The sequence below is a fragment of the Sylvia atricapilla genome, chromosome 1 (assembly GCF_009819655.1).
Source record: "Sylvia atricapilla isolate bSylAtr1 chromosome 1, bSylAtr1.pri, whole genome shotgun sequence".
NCBI classification, from domain to species: Eukaryota; Metazoa; Chordata; class Aves; order Passeriformes; family Sylviidae; genus Sylvia; species Sylvia atricapilla.
Genome location: NC_089140.1, coordinates 86905902 through 86923678, shown reverse-complemented (window position 1 = coordinate 86923678; position 17777 = coordinate 86905902). Strand labels below are relative to the sequence as shown.

General features: G+C 38.1%; 1 protein-coding gene across 1 annotated transcript in view; it reads left to right on the top strand.

The window, feature by feature from the left end:
* Positions 1–17777, top strand: part of TMEM245 (transmembrane protein 245) — a 73700-nt gene that overhangs the window by 43280 nt on the left and 12643 nt on the right. The window contains exons 13-14 of the mRNA XM_066327167.1: positions 2469–2591; positions 6854–6999. Coding sequence (XP_066183264.1) covers positions 2469–2591; positions 6854–6999 — 269 coding nt within the window. The remainder of the gene's footprint in view (positions 1–2468; positions 2592–6853; positions 7000–17777) is intronic.

The window sequence follows — 17777 nt, the reverse complement described above, 5'->3', positions numbered from 1 at the left end:
CATTCAAACTACCTGTAGCTGATAGTCGTGGTTATCAGCCCTCAGACTAAAGCTTCTGGGGAGTGGTCAATAAATCCTGCCTATATTGGAGAAACATCTGATTTTGTAGAAAACTTTCAAAGTCCTGCCAGTTCTGTGCTCTCCTCTGGCAGATGAAACAAGCTCTTCTCCTTGTGAATTCTCACTGGTATCAGCTCAACTTACGCGTTGCAAGTGAGGGTTTTAACAATTGCTGTGATTACTAGTTAGAAGGCTGTTAAATCAAGCTAGTTTTACTCTTCAGAGCAAAATTTTACTAGACCAATTTTCATTAACAACATGTGTCATGCCGTTGGTTTGCGTTACAATCTCCTAATTGTTATCATTATGTACTGAAATTGGTCAGTCCTTAATAATCATGTCCTACATGAGCTGTGAGGCTAAAAAACTATCATGGATGGTGCTGTGTTGTTGGCACCAATTGAGGCTGTTCTTAATGGTCTGAGTCAGGAGTCTAAATGAGCTGGCTCAAGAGCTCTTAGATATGCAAAGCTGAACTTAGACATCATCTTCCCTCAAATTAAGGAGCTTGTATTTTTATAAGGTGTTTTTGTTCCAGACAACTCCCACCCATTGACCTCTGCCTTGGACTATATGCTGTGACACTTGGGAAAAGTATAACTTTTTCAGGTCATGGCAGGTGCCTTGTCCTGTTGTTAGCCTGCTGTGTTTTTTCCTCTCTTTCTTAGTTCCTATCTCATTTTCTTGAAGGAAAAGCAATCTTTCTAGCTCATAAAAGTTGTGCATCTTCAATGCCTTCTTACTCAAAGCACTGCTCATGCTTCAGGGGCCTTCGTTTTCAACCTCTGTCCCTGTTTTCAAGGTGTTTGCTGCTGTTCTGTGATTCAACTCCACATTATAACAGAAGACCTGTGGCACAGAAGCTCCTGTTCGCACACCAAGTTCTAGTAACAAGCTTAAATATCTGGAGGAGAACCTTGCTTACAACTTAAGGCCTGGTATTAGCAATGGTAGCACTATCCTTCCTGAATACCAACTGGAAGACCTCTGCTTTGGCTACAAACCATTCCCTTAGAATTCACTGTCCTCTGTCTACAGTCCTCATAACATAATGTGGACGTGATAATATTACCTGGGGGCTGCATGGATTTGTAGAACTGCTGCAACCCAAGAATGCATTCATAACCCACAGAAGAAGCAAAGGGACAGGTACCAGTGGGAGAACATTTTTCAGCAGTGTCCTCTTCACTTCTAATGTCACTTGAATTCTCAAGAGACACTTATAAAATCTGTACAAAAGATGAACTTTAACATTCATAACTCCCATTAAATAGTAGGAAGCATGAACTAAGTAGGTCGTTCTGTGTTGTAATTTCCTACCATTTCCCCCGGCACTTACTCCCTCTCAAGTTCATGCTTAATAAATTGTGTTTAGTGTGATTCACTCACTTCTAAAGGAGAGGTGATCACATGGCTTACACTGCTTTGTCTGCTGTACCAATGCTGACTTATAAAGAGGGATTTTTTTGTTGTTTTGGGGGCTTTTGGTTGGTTGGTTTTGTTTTAATTTGGTCTAATTGCTATTTGTTAAATCAAGACTACCAGTTGCTAGTTTTGAAGTCTTTACTTACAGCTTTGAACCTGAAGGGCTTTCGTGTCAGAGCTTTTACAGTTTTTCCAGTTACATTAGTTAGTCTCAAAGATTTGTTTGTGATCTTGCTTCTTTTATGTGTTAGAATCACTTCGGCTTATACGTTCTTACACTATTCTTTTTGCATGAAATATTCGTTTGAAACTAGTGTGCATTGCTTTTAGGATCCCTCTATATGCCTTCTTTTGATGCATCAAAACTGGTCTTTACTATATGTAACCATAAACAATCAGTTACTCAAGCCAATACAAGCTAATATTGTTTAATTTATTTTTAGTAATTGATGCAGCCTTACTGAAAAAACATAACTTTTGTATTTCTCTGCAAATACTGTTAAAAACATGCATTTCATTATCATGAAAGCTTTTAACAAATTTATTGAAGTAGTAATTTTATTATTGGATTGGGAATGTCAGATTTTTTTTTTCTACCTTGTGTTATGTGTCTTAACCTTTCTGCTTTTGAAAAGGTGAGTATTTTCTTCCAGGACAAGATCTGCTTGACAGCAATGTTAATCACAATAAACAGGTGTCACCACATCTAGTTTTTTTTGCAATTTTGCTTAATGAAGTAATTTTGGATACTGAGAGAAAAATTCCAAAACCTTATAATTTGCTACATAGAAACTTACCTTTGGTAAAGTGGACATTTTCACTTGATAGAAATCTGCTGTGTAGGAGTGAGGGAAGATGACTTTTTTTTTTTTTTTAAGTCATCTTTGTGTGGGTTGATGGAGATGAATCACTCAGCAAGTAGTTCTCTGTCTTTGCTAATAGCATCCAGTGTCTAACTCTGTCTTCTCTTCCTACTTTTTCAGATCCTGGAGTCTCTGTGGATAGTGATGAGTCGCAATGTGAGCCTCTTGTTTACTACGGTTACAGCATTAGTGACAATCCTCTTCCACAGTGGAACAGCTCTTCTCAATTTTGTGCTTTCAGTGGTAAGTAGTATGTCATTGATTTACATGGTGCATTTTATTGGAGTGACCTAATTGCACATATTGTAACAATGAAAACTCAAACTTAAAGCACTGAAAACATCTTCTAAACTTACCTAATACCAGAATTCTTTAAGATTTTGCAAATTTGCTATCTGTTTGGGGGCATTCTCGATGAGGGGCAAGATTAGGAGGTAGTAAGTCTTCCTGTCATTCTGTTAGTGGAAACTTATTGTTTCAGGCCTTGAAGGTACTGAGCTGTAGCTTGTAATAGCCTGCAAAAACTGCTGAAATTTTATGGCATGTCTGCATAAGCATGTCCCTATGCCAACCATTGCTTTCAGGACATGGCAGAAAATTTTGCCAATTTTGGTTGGGAAATCACCAGTTTTTGCTAAAATTTTCCCAGTTTTGATTTGGAGCAAATTTTGTTCTCTAGCTGTCTGACATTTAAATAAAATGCACAAGAGTATTTTATTTCTTCTTCCTTAGTTCACAACTTCACCCAAGATGGCACATTTAAAACTGTGTCCAAAAATTAGCATACAAGAATTGCAAGCTTGGGAACTAATTGCCAGTGATTTCAAGGCACTCAGGCTCAGATACAAAATTTATCTTTAGATACCTAGTGACTTCTATCAAGCTCATTGCATGCTGTTGCTGTGATGCATGATCCTGACTTTTTGTCTGCCAGGAGGGTCCTGCCTCTTGCTGGGGTACTGTGCAGTCAGCTGTAGTTGGGATCTTGCTGTGTTGGAATTCTTTGAAAGCTTAGGTGCTTGAACTGTACTTCTATTTTTTCATTTTTCAGGTTTCCTAGTTGCAACATAAAAGTTTTTACTAGTTTGGGGTGGCACAAGTGAACTTAAATTTTCCAGCAAGATAATGCTCGAAGTGGTTAGCTTTTCTACTGATTACATTTCAGTTCAGTTTTAGCCATCTTGAATAGAAATTAAAGTACTGATTTTTATTGTAGCTTTAAAATTTTGTTCTTTAAAGCATGGAAATAATGGACATTTTGTTCAAAACCTCCATTTTGAAAAATAAGTCTTCCATTAAAATATTAAATAGGAATGTCAATCTGTAGCACATCCATCCATGATCCAGTAAGACTGTGTTCAGATCTGCAACAGACTTTTGAAAACTGATCATTAGTTATGGAAGTGTCACTTGTATTTCACTTCTGAATATAAGTTCCTGTCTGGACACATATGCACATGGATGTATTTATATGCCTTTGTGTGGGGGTATAATTATGTACATGTGTATACTCACATGTGCTCACTCACTCACTCTGCTCGTATTCTGTTACAAAGACTGGAAGAGAAAAAGCTCCATTTGGCTGATGGGCATCTACAGTCTTTCAGGGAATGCACAGATTTTGGATGCTGTTAAACACACAGCTAAACAAACAACCAGAAAACCCAAAACAAGCAAAAAAACTCCCAACAAAGTAAAACCCTGAAGCTTTTCAGCAGAAAATAGAGTATAAAAAGCAGATAGGAAAATATTTACTGAATCAGTGGACCTGATGCACAAGCAATTAGGCTGTGTGTTTCTTGATACCTATGGAAATGCTGAATTATCATTTTGGTAGAGAGTATTTACCCAGAGTTTTCTCTTGAATTCAGTCTATCCCTCTTCAACTTAGAGTATTTAATGTTTTCAGCTACAGGACAAATTCTACAGTATGAACTAGTAATCCATCAATTGTTTAATTATGGAAATGTCTTACTGTTTTGTCTTTGGTAAATTCTTCCTCATAGTCATTGGGAGCATCTTGAATTGTTGCTTAGGAATTAATTTAGGTATTTTTTGCTTTTGCTGCTGAATGTAGGTAGTATTGAGGTTATTCTACTTCTACTTGTGGGAGGAGTCAGCAAGCCATTTGATAATACATTATTAAATTCTACAGCTACAGTGAAGTGGCTTCAGCTTCTTTTTGCACTTCTACACCTATTGTGCTAAAGGAAATACATTAATTTCCTAAATGGCAGATATTGCAAAATCCGATTAATTTTGTTTGATACTGTGGTTACATCCATCTTCTTTTAGGAGAAATTGAGTGGGGTTTGTATGTTTTTGTTAAAGGCTTATAGTTCAGCTTAACACCATTTTATTGCACTACTGTTCATTCCCAGCCATTGTTATCGCCTTTACCCTTCAGGTGGGTATGTCTGTCTTGTATCTCCTTAAGAAAGCAAGTTTCTTCTGTAAACACTGAGAAAGAACAATCAGGATAAGCAGATACTATATTTACTGTGCTTAGAGCAATATGCTGCTCTCTGTGTTGAAAACTGCAAGTGCAGAAAGATCTGTAGGCTGAGCTTAGTGGAAGGAAGACAACATCATCTGGGTGCCTGCTTCAGTATAGAATTTTCTAGTGAAACCAGGAAATATTTTTGTAGCAAGGGTCCTGACTATGAGATCAGACAGAACAGACGACACGTTTCTAAACTGATGCAGCCACCATGTCGAATTCCCCTTACTATCAGCCCGTGGTGAGTTATGTAGGTTCACCACATAGTTCACAGTTACAGGCTATACAAAGAATGCAAACAACCCTTAATTTACCTTTTACCTATTTATTAATGTGGCTAAAGTGTTAGAACTACAATTCTACATTTAGAAACCTGTTACTTCCCAGAACACCTTAATATAAACTGTGAATTTCTAACTGTACCACTGTGGCCTGTGGGCTCAGGGGCCCAGAAGCTCTGCAGGCCAAAGGGCTCAGTCTGGAATTATTCACCCTCAATCAATCCAAATATCGAAAAAATCTCAACATATTATAGTAGCTTAGAAGTGGCAGAGCCCATCAAGGAAGAAAAATAACCATAATTGTAGAATTACAAAGGATGTTAAAATGTGAATTATGTTTTAGGGTTCTTTTACTTGAAGCTGTAACAAAACATAGCTGATACTGCTTCTGGCACTGGACTATTTCCCATTAAAGCAAGACTTAATTATTCGTACTATTTTTTTAAGCACAAAATTAGTGTTAACAGCATGGTGTTAAAATCTGCTAATATAATTACTTGTTTTATTAGATGAATTGGTTTGTCTCCCAAGGTTGATGCTAAACACCTGAGGAGGTGGAATATAGCCTAAACCAATACATAAAGTTTTGGATGGAGGTCATTACAGGTCAATAGTTGAATGTGGCTTTCAAGTTAAGGTCTGGGAGGGCAGAGTAGGGGAAAACGGTAATAGCATTTTACTGAGTATAAAGAAATTAGGAACAGCTACAGATGTCATTTTGAGATTGGTAATGAAATATGGCAATGCTGTCTGCATTTTGTTTTCTGAGTATCTTCAGAGAGAATGAAGGAAAAGAGCGTGAGGTGTCTGCAAGCTGGATTAAATGCTTGAAAAAGAGATTTATGGTGATCAGGTTGTTTGGCTTATAAAATATTAAGATGTGGTTAATTCTAGAATACAAGTAGGTTGGAAACAAAGAAATTGAAAGAATTCTTTTTAATCTTGGGAGGAAAGAAAAAGAGTAAGTGAGTCTTGTACATGAAGAAAATCTAAGCCATAGCTTATCCTTTGGGCATACAGTACGGATTTTTCTTGTTTGAGGTATTCTGTTTCAAGATGGACACTGTTCTGTCATTTATTCTTACCCAAGTTGCTGAGCCCACTAACAGGGAAATAAGAGGAACATAGTTAACTGCAACATAGAGGAAGCTAATCCAATCCAATTGTAATTTTTTGGTCTTTTAACTGAAACAGTGGAACTGCCATCACTTCTGCTGAGACTCATCATCAAACTCACAGGAGGAATATTCACTTAGGATTGCCAGCTTAACATAAAATTTATGTTTGTGAATTTTTATATAAATCATATCTGATACCCAGCTGCATGACTCTTGAGACATCCCAGATTTGTTTGGCGGTTTTGTTTGCTTATTTTGAGAATAGCTGTAACTATTCAGCAATTTTTCATCTGTTAAACCTGCTGAAAAAGAACCAAAGAGCCCCACAACTAGAATGTTGATCAGTATTCTAGTTGTTTGGTCTAGATGTGACTTTAGAAAGAGGCTGAACAGAGGCAGAAATTTTATAATGTCTAGCTGTAAGTGTTAAGTCCTTTTTGGAGCAAGGGAAGAATAATTCTTTCAGCTCTGTTTTTCTAAATCCAGGCTTGCAGAAGGGTATCTTGTTCCTTTCCAGTAAAATTCAATATCTGAAACATAGCTGCATACTCTAATTCTGTGAAGTATTTATTACCTTGTAATTTAAAACTTCAATTTGTTTTGCAGGTGATTTTTCTGACCACACTGTTCTACCTGTTGAGCTCCAGTGATGAGTATTACAAGCCAGTAAAATGGGTGATAAGCCTGACACCTTTGTCTCAGCCAGGTCCATCCTCAAATATAGTTGGCCAATCTGTGGAGGAAGCAATAAGGTATGTTGCTGATTTCTTGCCCTTTGTTGGAAAATCTTCTTTAAATTTGATGTTCAACTGCAAGTAATTACAGCTTGTGTTTCACAGATGAGTTGCAAAAAAGATTTTAAGAACCTAGCATTGATGATTTTTTCCTGCTTTGATTGTTAATAGAACAATTTGATTGGACTTGGCTAAAAATTTTTCCGAGGTCTGTGCTGTCATGAATACTAGTGTTTTGTAAAACTGCTACACCCGTGACATCCTTAAGTCATCAGGCAACAATGTTTGCAGTTGTGTTGGCAGTAACAGCTGGTGCAGCGTAGTAGGAGCAGATGCAGAAAAACAGTAGAAATGGAGGACCTGACATCAGTGCTGTACACATTTCAGAATTATTTAGTTTGAAGTCTTTTGTCTAATATTGGAGAATTAAGTACCCATTTGTACCTGGAATGTATTAGATATGCTTCTGGACTATTTTTCCAATTCAGTTTCACCTGAAAAAAATCTAGTTCATGATCTCCGTAAACTAAATTATATCAGAGGGAACGCCAAGGGAGCGCTTTCCTTATCACACTTGGAACACTACAGCACTGTACCTACAGAGTGCATCCACAGTGTTTCATACTTACCATTTTTATATGTTGGCTCTCAACTAGTTTGGTAATTAAAGGAGAATTTTTAATGTTTTTGAATACGATTTCACAGTAAAGCTATTTTTGGAGTCGTGCAGTAAAGTTCATTCATCATAGATGAATGAAATCATCAGCTTTCACCTGTTAGCAGCTTGAAACACTGACATGCTGGCAATGTAAAAAAATGGATTTTAAGTCATAGTGTACTTTTTCAAAAAAAGTTGGTGGTCTGGGCAAAGTGGACAGACTTCGTGCTGAATTCTGTATAGCCATTGACTCTTACATCACTGCTTTCTGTGTGATCTTGTGCATGCATACAATACGTGAGTAGACTTTAAACTGGGGAGTATTAAAGCTGCTTTCCAAACTCATTGCTGAAGGTTTGCCATTTTAACAATGGCAAGGTTATATTATGTTGTGTAGGATCTTGAACAAGAATGCTAACTGCTGTAGTCATTTAAAATGAAGGGGCAGTTCAGGTAGAAAGCAACAGATTTGGAATTCTGCCAAAAGGTTAATAGCCTTTCTCTTGAGTGACTGCTATTGAGTTTTCATTGATCACATGGTTAGTATCTACCTTCTATCTTTTCTGAATAGTGTGAGTGGATTTAGAAACTGATACTTGTCTCACAGATTGTTCTCTTTAGCCCATGGTAGAGGGGAGCAGTGTGAAAAAGTAGGATATGGTTATCTGGGCATGGATACTATGTGAGGAGGATTGTATTAAATGCAGTTACAAGTTTACAGGTATGTGACATGGGTGACCCAAAGTATTTCTCAGAATTGGAATGGAGGAAAGAAAGAAAATCATTTTAGAGAAGCCACAGGAAAAAGAGTAGGAAAGAGCCAGTATGCTTCAATAACTGCAAATATGATGGGAGAAGGCCGGTGTGTGGTGAATCTGGAGAATGTGAAATGGGAAGCAGATTGTCATACACAAGGGATCTCAGTTTGTGTATTCACTAAGGTAGCCCGAATCAGTCACTCATATTTGATTGGAGTGGTGTACTTGGTGCCTTATTTGAATTCTTTGGAATGATTCTTCTGAGATTTTCAGAAGTTCCTCTCAGTTGTACCTAAGGATTTATTCTGATGATTCTCAGTTAGCTTGCATTCCACTCAAAATTTACTGTAGTCTTCAGCATGTAAGTATGGTGAGTGTAGTAAAAATTTCTCATGAATTTATGCATGCCCAATCTGTTGCCATAAAAAACAATTGCTACTTTCGGCCCCTTCTTTTGTCCTAAAGAAGCAACAATTCTTTCTTTTTGGAGATGAGTTGTTTCTCCAGGAGTAGGAACCTGAAAATGGCTTCTTCATTCACCTCATCTGTAAATGGCATGCAAAATGGATGTTGCTGCTTGGTGGTAGGATGGAAGAGGCTCCATTTGTGTTATGAATTGTCAAATAATGAAACATCTGTTGCTGCTTTCATCATTAGACTATGACAGTATAACACAATATGAATTCACCTTCAAAATATCCATGCTTTCAAGTTAACCAAAATGATTAAGTTAATCAATCTTAAAAGTCACCAGCTGTGTTGCAGTTCCCACCACTCTTCAGCAGGACATACCACGAGCACAAAGCTAAGGCAGCATGTAACTAGTCCTGTCTAGAGGGCAAGGATCCTCCTGGCAACAGATAGACCTAATCTCTCTGTTGCACATAAACCAAATAAAAATAATCATCCTCCATGTTGTCAGTCACTTCTGTGCTCTTTTACTTAAAATGCGTTTGTGAAAAGCTCTAGGAAACTTGAATATAATCAAGGGAGTCTGTTCCCTTGTGTGCTTTGCCACTTAGTGTTTCAGAGGAAAAGAGCAAGGGGGAAAGAAGAGAAGGGCAATTGGCAACTCCTTTCTGTAGCTCAGGAAATCCCTTAATTTAAAGATGTTACCCAGCAAACTCTTAAAGAACTTTTCCCATTTCAGTTTCTCTCACTGGAACTGTGTTGTATTTTTCTTTTTGATTTATAAATACTTATCTGACTGTTTGATGATGAGTTTGCAAATACAGTGACAGTTCTCTGTTCAAACAAATAGATTTATGAGCTGTGTAGGGATAAGAGCAGCTTTCCAGGCTGCTTTGAGCCAAGTGTTGAATCTCACTGTTTCTGTCAAAGTACCACAGATTATAAATTTGAACTTGATTTGCGGGAAAAAATAGATGCAGCTGTGGTGACACTATAGGAGTTTTGAAGAAGCTGAGTGTAATCCAAGAACTGCCTGCTGCAGACCATGGGATGAATTGCCCTCCTTGGCCTTTAATAGGAAATTTATTCATCCAGGATGCCAGAGAAGCAAAATGCCAGCAGCATGTATCAGGTGGTGGGATTGAGCAGGGATTTGACAAGAGCATCATGCTGTGCCTGAGCCAAGAGTTTGTTTGGCAAACCTAATGGTGCAAAGGCAGAGCCGTGAAAGACAGAAGATCACTTGGAGGCAGCAGCCAGCACAGCTCCACCAAGGAGAAGTTGTGCTGGGAAAAGCATGAGCCTTGCTTTGAGGAGGTGACTGTCCTAGTGGGACCAGGGGACAGCAGTGACTGTCACTTGCTCAGACTTCAGCAAGGCTCATGACAGCCTTCAGTAACCAGCTGGGTGAGCATGGGCAGGAGGAGGGGATGGCTGTAGGAGCGCTTCTATGGGCTCAGCAGGACAATTCCAACTCTGGGGGTGCTGCTGGTCGTAGTGTGACTTAGGGCAGTGGTGGGGCTGATGCTGGTGATGGTCTGGAGTGAGGGCTTGGATGATAGTGGGAGAGTCACTTTCTGCATAGTTATGGGTGTCCCTTCCATCTGTAGAAGGCAGGGCAGCCTGTACAATGTCTCTTGCCATGTGGGGAAGGCAGCAGCTTGATGGAAGAAAGGTCCTCCTTTCCCAAGTCCTTCAGACCTTAGTGCTAAAGAGATGGCACCTTTTCATGAGGGGCAGTCGGAAAGAAGGGGCCATACAACCCTTGACAGTCAACAAAAGAACTCTTTTCTAGGTCTCTCTTGAGACTGGAAGGCAAATGGCAACCCAGGGGATGATCTGCTGCTAGTTTGGTCTTTTCCCGTGTTGTGAATGTGACTGTAAGCTGGGCATTTGCCTTTACCCCAGATACCTGCCTTTGACTGAGTTCCCAGTTCTCATAGGCAGTGCTGCCTGCCTCCAAGCAGATGGAAACTGGCAGTGTTTGGACTATGGAACAAACACAGATTTGCAAATTGGTCATAAACCAATTTCCCCAATTTTGAGTAACCTCCATAATGAAAATGCTTCTATGATTTTAGTCTAAACACTTGCGTGTGCTTTGTTATCATATATTGCATTTGCTTCTCATTGTTTGCATTTTGTGGAAGGTAGCATTTAATCTACCGGGAAGAGGAAAGTCAGTAGTTATGTGATGATTCCCTAAAACACAGTAAAAAACCTGGGAGGAATGTTACTACCAATGGCATATGTGACCACAGGGATTTCTGACTGATGTGTGAAGTACTGGATCTCTTTCAAATCAACCAACTAATTCAAAATTCCATGCTGGAATTTTATGTGCCATTGCCTGTAAATGAGGTGGGAAATAAAAATTTAGGAAGTTATAATAATCCCAAATACTGCTAGTACCTCAGAGTAAAAGAGCTTCTGTTCTCCAGCAGTTTTGGTCCGTCAGGCCCAGTTGGTGTATGTTTTTCTTTTTCTTTGTTTTGCAGTCTCGGGTCTTTTTCAGTCTGATTCTAACTTTCTTGGTGTGGCCACATTTCATTACTCTTTTTTCTTCTTGTTATATTCTTCATTTGTCCTTTCCATTTCATCCCTCCACAGTTCTGTCTTTTGTTTTGCCTTTTTTTTCCTTTTTTTTTCCCCCTGTTTTTCATATTGCATAAGTGGGTATGAGGATGAAAATGTGATGAATTATGAAAGTAATATTTCATCATGTGTGAGAGTCTCCCTTGATTGACAGTGGTGGTTAGTTGCCTGTGAATATAGTAAATACATGTTTTACTTTCACTTGAAACCACTTAAAGTCAGACATAGGAATGAAGAAAGGGACACAGGGAGGAGCCTAATGACTGTTAGCTGAAGGATTATGCCAGAGCAGGTTGAGCTGCAGGAATTCTTTTGGCATCACTCTGTCAGGTTTAGGAAGGTGACTTGCTTTAGAAACATTAGGACCATTTGGATCAGTTGACTGCATTTAGATAATGTTAATGAAAATTCTCAATAGTGATTAGTGAATTTTTTCATTGTAACTAATAATTAATAATGTTGTATTTTGAAGGTTAAGGGGAATCATTATCTGCCTATAACAGTGTGAGATTTTCTTTGTTCAGAAGGGTTCTGTAAAAGAAAGTTGGTTCATGAGTCACCTATTTTATTGCTTAAGTAGGAAAATTATATTCTTTACCCTTGAAATAGGGAGAGGGTGCTCTTGTCTGGATTTTTGTTTTTGTTTTGTTTTTGTCTCGAATGGATGAAGCAGTAATTCTCCAAATCACAGGTTTCCAAGTAGTAGCATGCACACCTTTGCCTGAACCATTTTCCTTTCCCTGAGCAGCATGTCGTTCTCTTCCTGAATGCACCATACCCTTCTTCCCTGAAGCTCCCATTCTGCTTGCTCTGGTGGAGATATTGCACATTACTAAGTTGCATGTTCTCACGGCCTCAGTGCAATTTAGTGTGTGCGATACTTTCACATGAGTGCATGCACACGGGTATGGCTGTGGCTTAAAGTTACTGCAGCTTTCAGTTTTGGTGGGGTCTAATTAATGTTGTGAAATGGTCTGAAACCCAGATCGGTGTTTTGAGTGATGCCTTGAAACATGTGTTAGTGGAAGTTTGTTCTGTAATGCCAGGAAGATGAGAACTGTTTGTTTTCAATTTGAGAAGGGTTATCATTATTTGCTTCATTTTCTTCATTTGCCATGCACACCTCAAATTTGATCAGATGTTTCATTGGCTATAGAAAAGTTACTTAAAATATTGCGTATTTCTAAAGAGGAAATTATCCTTAGCTGAAATTGGTTGGAAAGGCAAAAAAAATAATTCTATGTGAAAAAAAACTTAACGTCTTGATGGATGAAATAGGTTCTTAATGAAATTTCAACTTTTATTTATTAATATCCAAAGAGATTTGTAAAGAACTAGCATGCAAACAAACAAATAAACAAAAATCTCAGCTGTTTAAACATCTAATTGGTTTGCTGTGGCATCCTGGCAGTGATTGTGGAGAAAATGAGACAATGATACAATTCCCACAGAAAACAATAATCTTCCAGCATGTTAAGCTAATGATTAGAAAAAGCAAAATGTGTGATCTTGTTTATTTTACTGCAACATTAATAATTTCTTTCAGATTAATTTTTCAAAGATAACTGTTAACTGGTTATGTTTTGACAGAATTTTTGCATGCAGTGAATGTTCTTTAGTAGCAGGAGTTAATTCTGGCTGAAAATCTTTTGTCACAGGAATGCATTTAATATGACCTTACTGAACTTTTTCTGGCTTTACTTAGGGTGTTTGTTATGAGATGGGAATAAAATTGAGCAATTGTCTTAATGATTCTGTCTTAATCATGAAGCCAGTGACATCCTGCCTTGTATCAACAGTGTGGCCGGTGGGACCAGGACCATGATTGTCCCCTGTACTTGGCACTGGTTAGGCCACACCTTGAGTGTTGTGTCCAGTTCTGGGCCTCTCAATATAAGGACATTGACGTGCTGGAGTGTGTCCAGAGAAGGGCAGTGGAGCTGGGGAAGGGTCTGGAGCACAAGTCCTTTGTGGAGCAGGTGAGGGAGCTGGGGTAGTTTAGCCTGGAGAAAAGGAGGCTCAGAGGAGACTTCATCACTACAACTCCCAAAAGGAGTCTGCAGCCAGGTGGGGGTTGGCCTCTTCTCCAGGGCATGAGAAGAAATGGCCTCAAGTGGCACCAGGGAAGATCCTAGCTGGACATTAGGAAGAATTTCTTCACAGAAGGGGTTGTCAAGCATTGGAGTGGACTGTCCAGGGAGGAAATCACCATCCCAGAAGTATTTAAGAAACAACCAGATTGCCATTTAGTGCTATGGTTTAATTTACAAGGTGATGATGGGTCAGAAGTTGGACTTGGTGATCTTGGAGGTCTTTTCCTACCTAAATGATTGTAAGATTCTCTAATGAAATAATTGCCTAGTCTAAAACTGGGAATAACAGACACTTGTATTTCGTTTTTATTTGCATTGAAGAAATGAAAGGTTCAGTTGAGTTATTGGAAAAAGAGTAGAATGTGGCCTGTAAATCTATAAGAGGTGCCACATTCTTTCAGTACATATGCTGAACCAAACTGACTGTAACCTGATTGTCTTAGTGGGGTATATAGTAGTATTTTTAAGTTGCCTATTTTAGTAACAATAAACACATGACTTGCTCACACCACTTTTTTAGTCTTAAATATTCTCATATTTGCAAAAAGAACCACCCTAGGATTTTTCTTTACCTGTACTTCCTTTTATATAGAAAATACTTGTCCTTAAATACAAAAGCTGTCTCTGTGTTGCTTTATGTACACGATTTCAATCAGTTATTTAAAAAATATTTCAAAGAAAAACAGATCTTCAAATAAAATCTCAGGAAAAAATTTATTTGCTCATACCTAATCTTTACTCAAAAATTTACCTGAAACTATGAAAATGTTCATTATTATACACATTATTATATACATTATTATTATTATTATAATTTTGGTGAAGCATGTTACAGTCTGTAAATTTAATCTGAATTTCACAGTTTACTGCCCCTAATTCACAAGCTTACCTGGGTACATAACCTGATGCTGAAACAGACAGTTGTGTTCTCTCTGCCCTGCAGGCTGATATCAAACACATTGAGAGGCTACTGAGGACTCCTTGCTTTATGAGGGACAGTGCTGATATTCTGCCATTGGCTTCTTTCATGTTCCAGATGGCATGTTCTGTGTGTTCTAACAGCAGTTCATCTTACTGCATATTTCTGGTGTGTAATTCTCTGGCTCTTCAGTGTTTTTTAAGACAGAAAAAATCTGTAAACATGTGGAGGATGTGGGTTAGTGCATGTGTGAGCAGGAGCACATTTAAACACATGAGCTGATTTCCCTGCAATCTTTAAGAATAGAGTAACTACACCACATCTTAGTTACTAGTCCCTTAATTATGTGTGCACTTAGGCTTTTATATATATATACACACTACTGCTCTTTACTGCAGCACCAACTTCTAAAAAGTTATTTATATGTCAAAACCTATTTGAATGGAAGGTTAACTGGTAATGACATAAACTGTACCAGTAAAGAGAGTGATGCTTAAATTACATCTGGAATTTAGATCAGTCAGTTAGTTTGTCTCTTTGCTGCTAAGGCAGACTAACTGGAAGTGATGGGGAAAAAAAAAGGTTGCTGAAAGACTTCATTAAATATATATAGAAAAAATATTCCATCAGGTATTTCTAAGAATAGAAGTATAGTATTAGAGTTATTTTTAGTATAATGTTGCAGGGTTCTATGTTTGCATATTTATGTGTAATATAATGTTGCAGTATGTGTTATCATAACCTTGATTAGAGTTCTGCTATCTAAAATATAGATCCATTGTAGTATAAGAAGTAAGCATGAAGTCATATGTAAAACCTCAGGATTTCCTGATATTTCAAAGATTTAACATCACAGCTTTAGCTTTTCACTCTTTTGAGTTATAAGGTCAATCCATTGTTTATTGTCTCCACCAACATATGCAATGAAAATACTCCTTTCTTTATGCTTGCATTTCATAATTTTATAACAGGAATAATCTGAACACTCTAGGAGTTTCTTAATACAAGATTGCAGTGAATCTCAAGCAGTATTGGCTCAAGCCAGCTATTGCTCTCATTCATGAACTTTTCAAGCTAAAATGGGAATCTTAAAGAATTGAAATCCTTATAAGTTGTGTGGAGAACAATAGCTATTAAGGCTAGTGCATGCTAACAGCTGAGTAAGGCTGAAGGGAAGAGAGCATATATCTGAACAGCAAAATATTAAAGGCCATGGATGAGAGAAACTATTCTCTTAAAAGCTGAAGTTTTTGCTAAATAAATTAAAGGATCATAAACTTGAGCAGATAGAAATAGACCTAAAGCATGAGGGTGGTGCTGAGTTGTATTCATTTACTCAAAGCTCCACAAAATTCTATTAAATCAAGCTATAATTTTTCACATGTGGCAGGAGCAACAAGCAGTCAGAGGGCTGAGGGATGACAAGAGGTACTCAGCAACCACAAAGCTATTGCAGGGAGGAGGTAGATTGATACTCTGTTGCTTGTTGCTGTGAAGGTAAGTGGAGAGAGTCATATTGTAAAGCCCTTCTTACGGATGAGCTAAAGCAGAATCTCTCAGAAATTACAATGACTGTAGAAAAGCTTGTAGAAAAAAAGCAGATTAAATGAGCAATAGCAAATTGTTGGGAGTGACTGATAACTCACTATAGAAATATCAAGGGGAAAAAAAAAAAACTGTTCTAGGAAACCCAGGAAGTACAAACTTGTAAGCTGGATGAATATTGGTACTGTAAGGCTCAGTAGGAGCTTAAGGACATACCAGCACCTGGTGAATATGATTTAGTTGCAGAGAATCAGTGGAGCTTTCACAGAAGGAAGTTCTACCTCATTCCTCATGTTTTGTGAAGTGTGGGCAAGCAAGACCCTTCATAAGTTTACCTGTCTGCTGTATTCTACCAAAATTTAATAAAGGCTTTTTACAGTATTGCTTTCCTGAGACTTTCAAGGATAAAGGGGTATTGTCTTTATACAGGAAAAGGGTAGGTTTAAATTAGATATAAGGAAAAAATTCTTTACTGTGGGAGTGGTGAGACGCTGGAACAGGTTTCCCAGAGAAGTCGTGGATGCAGCAGGATTGTAGACAAACTCAGTTAGAGGACAGCAGTGTCTGGGAAATAAAATGACTGATGAAATGTAGTGGGGGAGAGCCAGTCCTAACTTCACACATAAACTGATTACTGTGTGCTGACTCTTATCACTTGGGAGCTATATTTTTTGATACACAGGCTAGCTCACTGCTTGGTAATACTTAAAAAACATCTGCCAGGCATATCAAACATTAAGATTAGTTGCCACAGACCTAGATAATAGAAACACAGAATAGTACTGCTATTGTATGAAACTGTGATTTTCCTATACCTTGAGTTACTGTGTACTGTTCTGGTTCCTGCATCTCAAAAACTAGGAGTGCTGCACAACTGATAACAGAAATGAAGGCATGCATCAGTTTCTCTCTGAGGAATGACTGAGCTGGTTAGGACTCTTCAGCTTGGAAAAAAGGATGTTACAAAATTGAAGTTCGTAAAATCAGAATCAGTGTAAAAAGGGTGACTGAGCTGGGACTGCCTATGGCCTCTGTAGGATAAAATCTTAGCATCACCAAAAAGCCACCAGGCACTTTGGAAAAATGCATTGGTTCATGCAGCAGGCAGTCGGCATGGGTAAGATCTTGCAAAAAAAACACTGGAGTTCCAGCAACTTGCAGGATTGAACAGGAGGACTAAGAAGATATATTAATTGAAGATTAATTAATAGAAAGCCTGCATGAGGTTTGTAATATCACCTGAGGTGGAAGTAGAAGTTGGAAGAATGCTGCGGGGGATTGTTGAAGAGGTTTGTCTATTTCTTTTGTTCCCTTAGCATCTACTTTTGGACTCTTCTGCAGATGGGATGCTGGCTAGACAAGTGTTTGGTCTGAACAAGTTTGCCTTTTTATGTATTATGTTCCAAGATGAATTTTAAGATGAGTGTGGTATTGTACATAGTAAGCATCATCTACTCATTATAAAAATATGAAAATGTTAGGAATAGGTGATTCAGAAATACTGGTCCTTTCAAATGTGCTTCTCAGAAGACTAATTGTAAGCTTACAATTACAGGCCAAAGTAGTATTTAAAAAATTAATACAAATACAAAGGCATTTTAAAAAAATATTCAGATGTAGAATTTCTTAGAGGTTCATTGTTATTTTTCACAGAATGTGGACATTTCTCAGCTAGGGAAGAACGTCTGTGTGCCACTGTGTCCTTCAGACTGGTTGCCACGTTTTAATGATGTTTTAATAAAGTCATTGGAGCCTTGTCCTGCCTTGGGAGGTGTATGCAATGTTTGCATCAGTTACACCATCTGGAGGAACGATGC